This window comes from Calcarisporiella thermophila (genome assembly GCF_041956535.1).
Source record: "Calcarisporiella thermophila strain CBS 279.70 unplaced genomic scaffold VTP21scaffold_15, whole genome shotgun sequence".
Classification (NCBI taxonomy): Eukaryota; Fungi; Calcarisporiellomycota; class Calcarisporiellomycetes; order Calcarisporiellales; family Calcarisporiellaceae; genus Calcarisporiella; species Calcarisporiella thermophila.
In genome coordinates this window covers 703429-718621 of record NW_027192205.1, presented here as the reverse complement: position 1 = coordinate 718621, position 15193 = coordinate 703429, and the positions used below count along the sequence as shown (strand labels likewise).

The following is a 15193-nucleotide window of genomic DNA, read 5'->3' as shown; positions in this document are numbered from 1 at the left end:
AATCGATACACAATCACCTGTACTATCTTTCTAAAAACCACCATCAAAACTTTCCCTTCCTCTAGTAGGTTTTTCTTTTTTTCTAACCTAACCTAAATCTTCCCCTAATAATATACCAGTACTTAACCTAACATTTACCTCGATATCCAATTTAACAATTGTATTATTGCATAACCTGACACTTACCATAATACACTCCATAAGTCATGCTCGAAACCCTATAACATTCTTAGTTGTGCTAGCGGCGTTTTTATCCGCTCTTAAACCCCTTAGCACTTTATAAAATAGGTTAGAAAAGTTTGCAACAGCGTTTGAAAGAAGGAGGAAACTTCAAAGGGAGAAAGGTTTTGCTCGTTAGCATATTGAACCTATTTTCTTTGAGGTTACCAACCGGTGCTCCCGAACCTCTATCCTATGCCAGGAATTTCTCCCAAAAATACAACCCCCTGTGTATGAAAATTATGTACATAAAGCTTCGAAAAAATGGTAGTTAGGGAATCTACAGGAGACCGCCAAGAGAGTGGGATGGAATCCCCGGCTTCTTTTGTGGCAAATTTAACTTTTTACTTAGTAGATTTACGGGGATGAAACGAAATCGCGGAGACTATTAATTATCACGATCGCCATGCTTATGCAAGAATCTGGATTATTTTTCCCACATGCAAGGCAAACGGTGGCGAGAATGAAGTTGGCAAGCTTTGGGGGGGGGGGGAGAGAGGTTATAAATAGAAAGAATAATGAGAAGCGTCGCATGTCTGATTATATGAAGACTTTCTTAGGAAGATTGCTTCACAACAACACATTGTGCATTTTCTGCGAAAATGGATATTCTCGATAACTTCTGCATCCAACCTTCTCTCAATGCAATACTACCAGCCAAGCCTCTACGGCTCTCTGGATTCGAGAATATGATGCCTCCAGTATATACTCGAGTTGTGTATTATTTTAAGAAGCCGCCAGAACTAAGTTCAAAAGAAACGTTTATGCCTCATACCTGTTTACTTGAATCACTTAAACTGACTGTCGACGCTATTCCCATTGTGTGCGGCTGTCTTCGCAAAGCTGAAGACATGAGCTTGGAAGTTTCTTTTGAAAGAGGCTCAATGCCGGGGGCACATTTTTCTGTTGCACAAACAACTTCAAATTTTCCTGACGCGGGCTCTGATGTTTTCCAACCGGATCAAGTAGAAACAGAGCTGTTTTCAACGTCTGCCTATGCACAAAAAACTTCGCCTATACTCTTTGCTGCTCGCCTTACTCGCTATCCTTGCGGATCTGTAGCATTAGGTATTAGTATGCATCATAGTATTGCCGATTTTTCCTCACTTTCGTATTTCGTTAACACTTGGGGACGCATCGCACGTGGCGCGGAGTTTGAAAAAATGGCATGGGATCGCAGTAGTATTGCAAACAAGGAAAATCTCAAGTTTTTCGACGATCCCCCAGACTTAACACTTGATACAAAACTCATAGCGACCTCCAATAGGAATGCACCACCCCCACCCCCACCGAATATCAAAGTGCGGAGCTTTGTAGTTACTAAAGAAGCATTGACTAAACTCAAAGATGCAGTCTTGAGTAAAAACAAAGACAAAGAGATGCGTATTTCCACCCACGATGCTTTCGTCGCCCATGCTTGGAGCGCAATTACACGAGCACGTAATATTGGTGGTGATCGAGAAGTTATCTGCGGAATTTCAGTGGATACCCGAGCCAAATTCGATCCCCCACTGCCAGCTAATACATTTGGGTCATTGGTTATTTGTAAGCTTACAAGACTTCCAGCAGAATTAGTATCTAACGAAGAACAAATGAGTTTGGTTGCCCAATCTATTCGCTCTTCACTTATTCAAATCAACAATGAATATTTGCGTCAGAACCTAGAATGGATAGATAAGCAGCCAGATAAATCAAAGGTGACGATAAATATAAATCAACGCAATGAAGTAGTGAATAGTAGCTGGACGAAATTTGCCGTATATGAAGCTGATTTTGGTTATGGTTCACCACTGCGAGCAATGCTTCCACCATGGTCTATTGAAGGAAGACTTATTATCTTGCCATCTCCTCCACATTGGACAGAGGGTGAGTGGAATGTTCTTATATCATTAAACCCGACAGCTTTAAAAAGGCTCGAAGAGGACGAGGAGTTTTCGAAATACATTTTAAAGTGATTGTTGATGTTTTTACACGAGTAGATTAATATATTTTTGCTTTTTGTAAGTATGCTATATCAAGTTGATAGAAATATATATGGGCTACTTTCGAAGAAGTAATTTTCAGCTTATTTTTTATTTTATTTATTTACCCCCCCCCCCTTCCTCCTTTCATTTTAAAAGTTAACAATATATATCATATTCCAACAATTATTCAATCTGATATCGTTTTTTTTTCCTCTTGTTGATATTTTTTATCTGAAAAAACACATTTCTATTTTATACACTTGAAGGTAATAAGATGTTGAAGATGCGTTATTTATAATAGTTTTATTCAAAACCAGGCACATTGGGATCATAACAGATCGAACCTATTACTTATAATCGCATATTCCGCCAAAATTTTATACGCCAAACAAAAACCATATACCCTTGCTTTGAAAGAAATAATTAGCGAGAGCTAATTTTCAGAAGATTAAATAACTGAAGCTCTCATTCTTATCTCCATAATTTATTCTACCTAGAGTTTATTAAGCTTTATTGATGAAATGATTTTAATTAGGTTCGCTCTGATTGGCATATTTCTAGCTTGTGCTCAAGCTTGTCCCGTTTGCAAGCCCGGTGAAAAAAGATGCAGTTCTGATGGAAGTGCTATTTTAACCTGCAAGAACAATAACTTGCAAAGAGAGCTGTGTGGATATGGTGAACACTGCGAAAGAAACGCCTGGTCTCCCAACATTGATTATGTTTGCATTCCTGACGGTGCTGTACAGTGAAAATATTTTTCTATTCTTGAATTAGTACATCCATTCTATTTAGTAGCGTATCAAAATTAGAAAATTAGTTAATGTCGGGAACTTTGAATGCAAGTAATATATGAAAAGTTACTCAGACTTCTACCACTTTCATTAATAATTATCAAATATATACGGAGAGAAAATACTTGAAAAAAAGTCCAATATGCCAGTATCACTCAATTTCTTCCAAAAACCTTGACAATAGATTTTTCATTCATTTTTCCATGTGCACATTATTTATTAATAAAAATCAGCTAGTTAATTTATCGTATTGCTTTAGTTATCTCTTCGTGTATGATTATATTTATATTTTAATCAGCGTATGTATAATATTCACGATAAAGTTTAGTATTAGACATCCTTTAAAACAACTGCTCAGCTTGGTTTATTTATAAATATTAATAGTATCTTAATAGGCAAATAAATAAAATTCTAAATACTGGGCAAGTAATTCAAATCAACGCCCGATGAGCAAAGAGTTGTAGTGCCTTTGAATTGCTTCATATATGGTTTAGTCCAGCCACCGAAAGGCTTAAAATCATTGAATGATTTATCGTTGTCATAGTGGGGATACCACAATGGATAAGATTTCATACCGTCCCAGTTACCAACGATGGGATCCCATTGAGATTTAGAAGCATAAACACCAACGCGTTTGCCTCTGGCTTTTAGCGTATTGGCTACAGAGGTAATAAATTCCCGGTTATCAGTTTGAGATGGATGCCAGTATTGTGTTCCCTCAACATCGATCCAAATAGTACGATAACGGGCGCCGGCTTTATCCAAATTATCCACCAACTCAGATGCCTGAACCACAGCATTCTTCGCGCATTTCGGGCAAGGAAACATGTACACATCAACAGTTCCAATACCCCCATCGTGAGCATTCTTGATAGTTGCCACTGCATTAGGATCCGGTTTACCCAACGATTGATACGCCCGAATAACGGCAATATCATATCCAGCGTTTTTAATGCATTGCCAGTTAGCCTTCGAAACCGATGAAGAAACGTCAACTCCTAGGGCGGCATAGATCAAAAGAGGGAGATAGGATAATGCAATGATAAAAGCAAACCACATTCTTTTTGATAAGTAGAGGAAGAGAGGTTGATAGAAAAAAAAAAAAAAAAACTTGAATATATTCAGGGGAATCTGCCTTTATAAATAGGATTCTGTGGTAGGTTTAACTGACTAAAACCAATTAACTATAACTCCTCGAAAGGGCTTAGTAGAAAAATTGGACACGTCTTCTTGTTGAAATCTGAGAAGTGTTGAGTTGCAATACACAACACGAGAGATTAAGTTAAAACTCAACTACCCTTTTCTTCGGCTATAAATATAAGTTACACAACTATGAATCATTTAACTGTATTCGTTGATTACACTTCCTTGTTTCATTCAGGTAGTAAAGAAAGTGGACCAGGATCTCGTTGCATGTACATTTTATTTTTCTTTCAGTAATCACTTTGAGGTAAAAGAGGATGTTACAAATTACATTTGATCTCGATTTTACTATTATCAGTTGTTGCAAGATTGTAATGCATGACTCATTAAACAAGAAGCCTGCAATAGGATTATATTATATAATGTTGCTCAATATCAAACCTCTAACAACGGTGTGTAATAAAATTCGTTTTCTATAAAAATAATAATTATGTTAGCAATCAATCTTGCGTTCGATTGTGAAACATGCTAATGGCATAGAAATGATTCACAAGTTGTATCCATCACCTCTATTTTCACTTTTAACTGGTAGAGAAAATGTTTAAAGGACTAACACAGCCATGATATGGGATTGATTGCGTGGCGGTGGCTGGACAAAATCATTTGATCTTTTTTGGATAATTTCAGGATATAAGTTCATTGTTAAACTTAACTAGAGATTGTGTTTGGTCCACCTGTTTTCAAAAAATAGAATGAGAACTGTTTTGTTAGACAGATAGATACTTTGGCGAGGGGCTTGTGTATGTAATACATATATCTCTACAAAATATGTGCAAGGAGAAAGCATATAGGAGCATGTAAAAAGGACGGAGAATGTTCATAGAGTACACTGACAAAAACGACAGTGAACAATAATTCGTTGTAGCGATTACCTCATTTTGTGATGAAGTTAGGGGGGAAAATGCGCTCATTAAATTTTATTTCACTTTTAAGTTGTATATTCTATAGATATCTCAAAAAAGCATATTGGAAAAATAAATACTAATTTATTGTTCAAAAGTATACAGACCTTTGAAGTAAAAAAGACTTTCAATCAGTAAAATACAATAAGAACGGAAATGCCTGAGTTATTTCTGCATATCCTTCACTGAGCTACTCTTAAATTTAATCCTCACACCTCCATTTACATGGATACTTTATATTGTCTTAGAGCGAACTGTATCTTGCCATTCGCGCCTCATTGCATCGAGTAGTTTGGGATCTTTCATTACATCCACCGCCGTCAACGCAAGGCACTTGGATGCTCGAAGTGTTGCAGTATGAGCAGCTGGTGTTCTGGCAGCTTCCCTAAACTCTGGAGTATGAGGAGGGAACTTGGTATAAATGGAGAAACTAAAGGTTGAAAATGTTTGAGAGCATGAAAGCATAGTATTTCAGCACTACCAGAGAATATATTACCCTGGGTGTAATGCAGGGATGACGTGGGATACATTCCCAAAGTCTGTGCTTCCTGCGGGTGGAAAATTTCTTTGTTCTTGTTGTGAAGGATATTTGATCCCATTCCGGCCCATGTGGTAAGTAAACCGCTCGCCAAGAACGGAGTTCACTAACAAATCTAATAGGGATACAAAATTTCAACTACAGGTGTATCTATAGAATTGCTCTCAAATATGACATACTTGAATAGGATTCACTTTTATGCATCTCGACTCGACAGCCAGTTGCGACTGCCGCTGCTCGGAAGCATTTTTCTACCCGTTCACATAGAGCCTCGAGCTCTTCCTTCCCACACGCCCTAATGATAAACTTCAATGAAGCATAGTCTGGGATAACTACACGATAGTACCCAAAGGCATCGGTGGATATACAGATTATTAGGATTTGTCAATAGAATTATCTGTTGCGTTTATCTTACTATTCACCGCTCTTCCCCCATTGGTGAAGATACCATGAATACGGCAAGTAGGCATTATTTGCTGTCTTAAGGCACTTATGGAATTATATGCCTGCACTGCTGCATCGAGCGCATTCACACCCTCCCAAGGCATTCCTGCTGCGTGAGCCGCGCGTCCAAAATATTCGACATCCAAACCCTGTATTGCCAATATCGTAGGGAAAACTAGATCGACATGTCTATTTTGCAAAGAGTAGTTGAAGGGGCAATGAAAATAGGATGAAATTTTTCTGGATTACTGCTCAATACATACGCTGGATGCAACATCATTCCAAAATCGATATCATGAAATGCCCCTGCATCTATCATGGCAATTTTCCCACCAGAGGATTCTAAACATAGAATTGGTTGCTATTAATCTCCCACTTATAATCATATAATTCTTGTGTTTACCTTCAGCTGGGGTTCCGAGCAGTACAACTTTACCATTAATTTCTTGTTCTTGTAGCATCTTCTTGACGCCAATTGCACAAGCAAGCCCAGAAATTGCAATTAGATTATGCCCGCATCCGTGGCCAATCCCTGGTAATGCATCATACTCGCTACAAAATGCTACAGTTGGTCCTTTTCCTCTTTCGAAAGTAGCCTTGAAACCAGTGGAAACAAAAGCATGTCTTTGTACGAGGAACCCTTCGCTTTCAAGAAAGCTAGTGAGTAAATCGTGTGCCAAAGTCTCTTTCCATGCAAGTTCTGGATTATCGTGAATCTTGAATGATGGAGAAGCAAATTGAGAAACTAGTATATTTCATAATTTGAAAATTGATATAACCTTGAGACTAATTTCGCGTAGCTTATCCGATACTCGATTTAATTCTTTTGCAATTGTGTGTTCAAATCCGGTACAATTCTCATCAATAATTAGAGATGGGGCCATTATCTATTGATTCCAATCACTATCTTCAAAATTAGGATACAGTCAGATTGTATAAGCAGACTCTACGTTTAGGATGGTAGAGTGGGATGAGAACGTGCCGTAAAAATAAAATGTATTAAAACAGTTAGGCAAATCTATACATCCACTAGAAATCTCAATACTAGATACCGAATTAGTGCCTGCTGAGTTCAAGCTAAACTGGTAACACAGCTTGTCCAAGTAAGGAACAGGGCTTCATGGTCTAACTCCCGCTCCCTCTTTTTTTTTGCATTAATTTTCATATTAATTTTTACAAAACTATCTTCCTGCTCTCGAGAGAACATTGGAAGCTTTCTCTATGATAAACCTACCCTGCTTCTTAGCATTCATTACGCCTCCATTCAAACCTTAGCACCCCCTACTATTTTGCTATATTTGTTCATACAATTATAATTATAACCATAGAAAATGAGGTTTCAATTAAAGTAGTTTACAGAATTCTACAAATAAGCCTATGTGATGTATGGTACTTGGCTCTGATCCCATGAGCTCAATAACGAGCTTCTGTTAATCGGCTGTTCGCTGCTAAGGCATAACTCCTAGTTAAAAAAAAATACCTTTTTCAGTTTGAACATGTCTTCCAATCGGAGTCTTTTGGGAGCTGCTCAAAGCAATCATAGGAATCATGTATTATGCCTGAGGATCAAACAGCCAACCTCGAATCGCATTCACACCCATCCTTCGATGCATCCATATAATTATTTTACAACGGGAATCAAAAGCAAGCGAGCTACAACGAAATTAGACAGTTGATACTACCAATCACATTGTTTTTCGCTATTTCATTTGCTCGTAATGTCAATCCTTGTATCGCTTTTGATAATGTTTCCTTCACAAGCATATGTGATATTTTTTACTCCCTTGGAAGTCCAGTGATTTATACGAGCAATCAAAACTCCAAGCTTCGTTACTCAAAAGACAAACCGCCGATATTATATACAACCATACTTACGATAAATATTCATAAGAATTGAACTGCCTCAAAGCTTTCCAAATCACTATTTTTACTACATTTTGCATAAATCCTTCCAAAAACGCTTCATTCACAAAAAAGAAGAAATGGAGTCTTTCAATTTGACATTAAATAAAATGATAGTAAAATAGAACGGCAATACATTACTTTTTCTAAGATTGTTTAATGTCATTGATCAGGTAAGTGGGTATCGCAGCAAATGTACCTTTCTAAGAAAATGGGTAAGCACGTTCATGTACAAGATTAAGGGGCTATTCACTTTTGATTTTTCGCGTTTTTGCTTTTTAGTTATCTCACTCCGAGTATTATATCCAAGTCACACTCTTAAATCGGCCTCCATGCCCGCATTCTCTTAAAGAAAACTCTTGAAAATTTATATTTATTGCTTTCATGTTTACTTTAAAAGTTGGAAGACGACAAACTTAGAGGATATCTTGATTTTACTCTAATTACTTTGCAACATGCGATATTTACGCTCAAGGTTATTGGTTCCCAAATCCTCTCATTTTCGCGGCACTGCAGTATTGCAAAACGTTAGTTTAGCATACCCTACGAGACTATTTCATGTTTTCAACTTTGATATTGTATTAACAGAATTAAAATTAATAGAAACCCCTCCGAATTAATCGCCTGTCAAGAAATCTACTTCAAGATAGTGAAACAATCTCAAGTATTAGGAATTCGCTATCGTGTTTTGCATATGTCTCCAATAGGTTGCCTAATACCGATGTATCTAATGTGTTTTGAATTCTAGCATTTTAATTATTTGTTTAAAAGGAAGAAAGCAAAAAACAGTAAGAAGGGGAGAAAAATTAGAACGCAAATAAAATGACTCTTGGATTATACTCATAAAATTTGAGCAAATCTGAGAGCCTATTTTGGTAAATATACTACTCTTAACAAATAATAAAGTGTAGCTTTTGAAGAGTCAAAAAATACAAAAATTATATCGATGAAACAGCAGAGGGAAGAAACAGAATATGAGTTGGATAAAGTATTTTAAGCAACAAACTTCGAATGCTAAACTCAAACGAGTTGGAAAGAGACTCATCTAAGACTCCTACGGAACCGATGTTGCATTTTCAATTTCTGGATAGGAGCCTAAAGTCCAGGGACTCCAGGAATCGAAGTCACCACTCCGATAATTTCAGAAACCAAAGCATACGCCTCCTTCAGCTGACTCACAAAGTTTTTGGCTCCCTTGTGGCAAGAATAGTTCTCTGCTGCGATGCCTCGGGTAGCGATGTTGATTCGAGGACCTTGGTTGAATCGGTTGTCTTTGTAATATCTGTCCTTTTCTTTCTCGTGAAGCGATTTCATCAGAGACTTGAACCGGCCATTGTCCTTGATGCTCACAAATTCCTTAAAGCATGCGTTCTCGTTGTCTAAAATTCCAACCTCCTTCTGATTCAAGCAGTCGATAATGCCGAGAGGTTGGATCTCCACCGTCTTGCCATTCATGTGATAGCATGTTGCTTCGAAAAGCCCTCCACTTTGGAATTTAAGACCGGAGGTGTCCATGTAAGCGGACGACATTTCCACGTACAGATAGAGATTTCGCTTTGAATTTCTCTTCTGGTTGGACTTGACGGGAATGGCGATTCCATCAAGACAGGTGGATGTCGTAATCGAAATGGTCTGGTTTTTGCTCTCCAAAAACGGTAGCTCCTGCTTGTCGAAGCGCGTGTTCATCTTCTTCGGGCAAATGGGAGATAGATAATCGAACCTCAAACCGCTACCTCCTCCCGTGAAGGCGTCCCACGCCATTGCGTCTCCGTATTTGACAACCCCCACATCGACGTCCGAAGGTTGGTTAGTATTCGACTTGAGTAGCACTGGAGTGGTGCAGCTAAAGGAGCTCCGCGCGCATTGGGTATCTACCTCCAAGAAGAAAATCCTTTTTCCATCTGCCACCTCGCTTAATCCATCACCTAGAGCGAGTCCAGCAAGGGCAACTAGTCCGAATACACTGTATACGCGAACCATAACGTGGAGCTTTATTAGCGGATGCAATAGATAGATAGATGATTGTGTAAAAATTTGTTTAAGCAAAAGAATCAGCTCAATCCCTCCCTTTATATAATGATTGGAGGGGAAATTTGCTTTTAGGTGGCTAGTAATAGTGTCGAAGTCGAATTAAGGACATCACCCTGGGAGCACCAGCCATGATGTAGAGTCTCCTCCAATTACACTATTGTTTGTTCTGGAAAGACAATGGGCATTTCAAAGCACCTTTTCTCCCAACAACCACGTGAGTCGTCTTCTCTACAAGCTTATGATCTGAGAAATTTTGCTTTAATGGGTAAAAATAAATAAAGGGAGCTTCTTTTTCGGGATGTAGGCAATCCCGAGGGAGAAGCTTCGAAAACGCTTTGCAGCATTTTCAATAAGGGAGATTTAAAAATTTGTAGTGTGACAACCTATTCGTTTGTACTGAAAACAAACACCACCCTGATTCCACTCATTGCTGGTTGAAATGAACCGGAGAAGTGTGTAATCACGATAACAGAGCGTATGAGATTTCAATCGAATGTTACTACCTTTGACGATCGTATTACGCCGTAGGACTTCGGAAACACCCGCTGTTCCATGAGATGACATTTTCTTAGTAAATCGGGATATGCTTGTCCTCTCGGTAGAGCCGCTAAGGTATTACGAAATTTACACATAATTAATGGCAATTATCGTATATGTGAATTTATACCGAGATAGAACTTAGCATGAGAAATCGTATTATTAACGAGATATCTTGAATGCTTGGAAAAATCTATTCCTAATGGGACTCACCATAATGGATATTGTGAGGCAACCACAACGGTGGATTGAATGGTATGGTCAAAGTAAACAAATAACACCTTGACCACAAAAACTATGGGATCCTCCTCACCTTATTTTCTCCTTGACACGGCGGCATTCTAATTGAGAGCACAACCACGACTTTTAGTATTAGCCACCACTCAACCATTGGAACAGAATACTACCGTTACTACCCACTGAACTGGACTACAAATATGGATCATGAGTCTTCATTTCGTAAATTGTCATTTGTCCTTAAAGATAACATTTTGCTACTAGATTTGTGGAGTGTATCCTTTACCAGAGTTTCTAGAGGAGTGGAGCGTTACCTCTGACCATCTGGCACAGTGTACAAGGCAGTGTCAAGATAAGTTAGCACAAGGCCCTCAATCTCATGAGCCAAGTAAACACCACTGATATACCGCGCTTTTGGACCGAGGATGCTTATTGAATGCACAAAGTCATACCAAAGAAGAACCAAGCACAACAATTGTATATCGAATGGTATGGCTGCGTCTTCAGCAGAGTCTGAACCGAGCTAAGCTTTGACCACTCAGTTCAATTCCAACTTACTAAGGTGGGGCAAATTCTGGGTTAAGTATTAAGTGACTGGCAGCAAATCCGCCCAACATTGAACCAACCTTTGGCTTGGAAATTCTCCACACTTGCCAATCGTTCCACTCTCGTTTACCCTAAATGCCCCATTCATTCAATAGGGTTAAAGTGACAGTTGCTCCCTATTTACTCCAATGCTGGAGTAAATAGCTGCTCCTGAGAATCGTTCCCCATGTTGTTCTACACATTGATTGTTTGAAAATCTCGAGTGAATCCCTCGTTTGCGAGTTTTATACTTACGACTTGCAAGTAGGAGATTTCAAAAATGTTTTTGTGATTAATTTGATCTTGGAATTGTCACAAGATCAAACCTGGCAATATCACCAACACTTTGAATTACATTGCTAAAATGGTCTTTAGGGAGTTTTGGATTCGTCTCATTTCGTTCTCAAAAATGAGAGGGAGGAAAGTTCCTACATGCATTTAATAGTGTTTTCCGAGCTTACTCTCCTCTCAGAACAAATTGAATTATAGGATGATAATATATACAATAGGGGAACACTTGGTTGATGCTGGGAACAAGCAAGTGTTCTCTCTGGCAGAGAACTGAAATAATATGTGTGCTCTCCACTCCCCGTTCCCATCACTGCACCATAGCGCTTGCATAGTAGTTTTATATTAAGCAAGTGCACCAGGTATATGAGAAAAATATCCCCTATCCTTCACCCCAATATCCATAATATTTTAGGTTATCCGGAAGCAGGATCATAGCTAACCCCGATAAAGCATCCTAAGAATTATTAGACTCTTTATTGGTAAGGCAAAAATATATGTAGAATATACAAAAAAAGAAAAAAATCTAAATGGAAGAGTCTAACCATAATGTATATAATTTTTTCAACCCTGAGATACTCCAAACGTATTTTAAGCTTTAAATAAAGATAAACTTACTGATATAAGCGACAAAGAAAAGAAGAGAAAATGAGGGAAAAAAAAAAGATATAAATATCAAGTATGTTGAATGTAAGTTCACGTCACCTACTCCATGGTTGATATACTTGCTCTCTACGGGGAACAAAAGGAAAAATCGAGCTCCTCAATTAACTCCAAACGTCTTCCTGGTAACGGCCACGGCTCCTCAAATCCTTCACCCATGATGTGGCCCGTGCCTCGTCCATGCCTCCATACTGTTGGGCAATAGCGATCAGCGTGTGTTGTACATCATGCGCCATGTTTTTGGCATCACCGCACACATAAAAGTATCCTTGCTTTTTGTAGATCAATTCCCACACTTGTTCCGCATGCTCCTTAAGACGATGTTGGACGTAGACCTTCTGAGCACCCTCGCGAGAAAACGCAGTAATCATCTTGGACTTGGGGCCGAGAGCTTCAAAATAGCCGGGCCATTCATCCCGATAGAGGAAGTCCTCGTCGGATCGGCGACAGCCATAGAAGAGAATGGTCTCTCCCACCTCCTGACCTTGCTGCGCAATCTTAGCACGCTCCTGTACAAAACCACGGAAGGGAGCCACACCAGTTCCTGGCCCAATCATCACCACAGGGAGGCGGGGGTTGCGCGGAAGCTTGAAGTTGGAACGGCGAACGTGAATCGGGACCCGTAGTCCTCCCTCGGCATAAGCCCCGCGAGGGCCAGAGACGTGGTAGCGAGGGCATGCAATAGAGTTCGCCAGCTCTTGGTCGGGAAGTGTGGTTCGGTGTAGCGCCAAGAGGTAGTTGGTGGCGACACCATACACAGTGCGTTTTGCTTCGGGCTCCGGCTGGTAAGTCAGCACTACGGCTGTAAGATGGATGTGGTCGGGATGCACCTTAGGAGACGAGGAGATGGAGTAGTAACGACACTGCAGACGCGGCAAATTTTCAATCAGAAGATCGAAAGGAATGCTGCTGAATGGCTCCTGCGGCGATATCATTTCAAGGACCTCGCCGAGGGTGAGGGCGCGGTCACTGACTTGGCGAGCATACTCTTCCTTATCGTTGCCGATCTTGGCCAGATCTTCTTTGGCCTTCTCGTTGGGAGCATAGGGCGCCAGACTGGCCAGCGCCTGGCGCGAAGGAAGACCGCAGATGTCAACGTAGTGGCGGAAGATAGTGCGATAGGAGGCAGGAACGGGGAAGGGGTGAGGTTTTGTGGTGGTTGGGTCGGTGCTTCGGACCATGACGGCAGTGTCAAGCTTGTCACTCATGCCAAGCACACGAGCCAGTCGCTCGACTTCGTCGTCCGAGTTGGTGGGCCACACGGCGATATGGTCGCCTGCTTCATAGCGGAGCCCAGAGCCCCGGATATCGACCTCGCCATGAATGCAGTGGCGATCAGCAGTCTCAGTAAACACATTCATCGTGGAGATGGGTGCAGCGTATGGATGCTTTGCATCGTACGATATCCTAATCCAATGAAAAGAGTGTCAGCAACCATGACCAACCTAAATTATGATCAAATAAAATTTGGACTCACTTGGTAGCCGGTGCGGCTGCAGACTTTTCGGCCAATTCGCCCTCATACACGTGTTGATTCGCCATATCGTCAGTGGTCAGCTCGGTGACCGTGTAGGATGCCTGGCGCTCCCCGGCGGCCAATTCGCTTACGTTCATCGCCTGGCACACCTCCTTCCACATATCCTCCTTCCAAGCAAGAAAGTCCTCCTCAAGACTTCCATCGTCATCTCCCTCTCCACGCTCGCCAACACGCTTCGCTCCCAATTGTTCCAGACGCGCATCCACTGTTCGCGCCACCGCGTTGTAGTGCTCGTAAGTGCGGTTGCCAAGTCCGAAGACAACATAGCGCAGACCCGAAAGCGGTTTTTCCGGATCCTCGGCGGCATCGCTTTGCGAAAATTCAGGCATCTCTGACGTAATTAACTCCCAAAAGTCTAAAGCATTATCCGTGGGCTCGCCCTCACCATAGGTAGCCATCACAAAAAAGGCTAGAGATCCCTCTGGAAGCTGATCAAGATTTGTGATGTCATAATCCTCAAGATTGGCCGTCATAGTACGGAGACCGTATTTTTGGGCCCCCTCCTTGGCGAGCCGTGCGGCATAATCCTCTGCAGTGCCAGTTTGTGATCCAAAAAACAAAATGACGTTGCGATCCTACATGGTGCAACAATTAAGTGAACAAGATGAGAAGCAAATTCAAGGGGGACAGGATTTCAAAGGATGTTTTCGCACCATTTCCCGCATCTTGGCCACGAAATCCCGTGATTTTTTCCGTGCGGCAATATTTGCTGCTGCATCCACCCCATTGACACCGTTTGGCTTGGATACACCATTGGCAGAATGCGATTTAGAGTCATCCGATTTACGCACAAAAGAGAAGAGCGTATCACGGAAGAAGTAGACAAGCGTTCCCACTCCAATAGTGCCCAGCAATATCACATCCATAGCATCAATCATACCAGATTGGGTCGCTACAGGAATCAAAGAGGAAAGCGTTAGCCAAGGACGGTGCGTAGATCACTTATGCCTAAATAAAGAGAGAGAGCAGGCCGGCTGACGTACCAGTAGCTACTGCTTCAGCGCTCATGTTCACACGCACAGGAAGAAGAACAAATACGAAGCAGATGAGATGTAATGGCAGCTGAAAAGCCGAAGAGACAAGTTGAGGAAGAGGGGAAGGAAACAAAAATATGTAAATTTCTTGGACCACTCAAACACCACCACCCCAAATAAAATTCCCATTCTTCAATTGAATCTTAGAAATCACCTGTTTCCTTATTCAATGTAATCTGATTAAGGCCCAGCCAGCCCCGAGTGTCCGGCCATTTAGATTTTCCACGACAAATCGGAAGGGCCTTTTCCAGATCAGTGACGACAGCCGGATGTGCGTAAAACCTAAACAAGGTTCATATGGCCGGAAGCTGCAATCAT

At 40.7% G+C, this 15193-nt stretch overlaps 5 protein-coding genes across 5 annotated transcripts; 1 reads left to right on the top strand and 4 right to left on the bottom strand.

Moving 5' to 3' along the window:
• Positions 1-821: 821 nt before the first annotated feature.
• VTP21DRAFT_2899 (uncharacterized protein) lies at positions 822-2174 on the top strand (the record flags this gene model as incomplete). Its single annotated transcript, XM_069393141.1, has 1 exon — positions 822-2174. The coding sequence occupies one exon, from the start codon at positions 822-824 to the stop codon at positions 2172-2174; it is 1353 nt and encodes a 450-aa protein (XP_069250147.1).
• A 1211-nt stretch (positions 2175-3385) lies between these two features.
• VTP21DRAFT_2898 (uncharacterized protein) lies at positions 3386-4033 on the bottom strand (the record flags this gene model as incomplete). The annotated part of the gene is made up of 1 exon (XM_069393140.1): positions 3386-4033. One exon carries the CDS (start codon positions 4031-4033, stop codon positions 3386-3388), a length of 648 nt encoding a protein of 215 aa, XP_069250146.1.
• A 1280-nt stretch (positions 4034-5313) lies between these two features.
• Positions 5314-6945, bottom strand: VTP21DRAFT_2897 (uncharacterized protein; the record flags this gene model as incomplete). Its single annotated transcript, XM_069393139.1, has 7 exons — positions 5314-5509; positions 5576-5732; positions 5797-5949; positions 6033-6250; positions 6325-6403; positions 6465-6777; positions 6841-6945. 7 exons carry the CDS (start codon positions 6943-6945, stop codon positions 5314-5316), a joined length of 1221 nt encoding a protein of 406 aa, XP_069250145.1.
• A 2113-nt stretch (positions 6946-9058) lies between these two features.
• On the bottom strand, positions 9059-9943 carry VTP21DRAFT_2896 (uncharacterized protein; the record flags this gene model as incomplete). The annotated part of the gene is made up of 1 exon (XM_069393138.1): positions 9059-9943. The coding sequence occupies one exon, from the start codon at positions 9941-9943 to the stop codon at positions 9059-9061; it is 885 nt and encodes a 294-aa protein (XP_069250144.1).
• A 2465-nt stretch (positions 9944-12408) lies between these two features.
• VTP21DRAFT_2895 (uncharacterized protein) lies at positions 12409-14849 on the bottom strand (the record flags this gene model as incomplete). The annotated part of the gene is made up of 4 exons (XM_069393137.1): positions 12409-13711; positions 13782-14416; positions 14495-14733; positions 14825-14849. 4 exons carry the CDS (start codon positions 14847-14849, stop codon positions 12409-12411), a joined length of 2202 nt encoding a protein of 733 aa, XP_069250143.1.
• Positions 14850-15193: the final 344 nt, after the last annotated feature.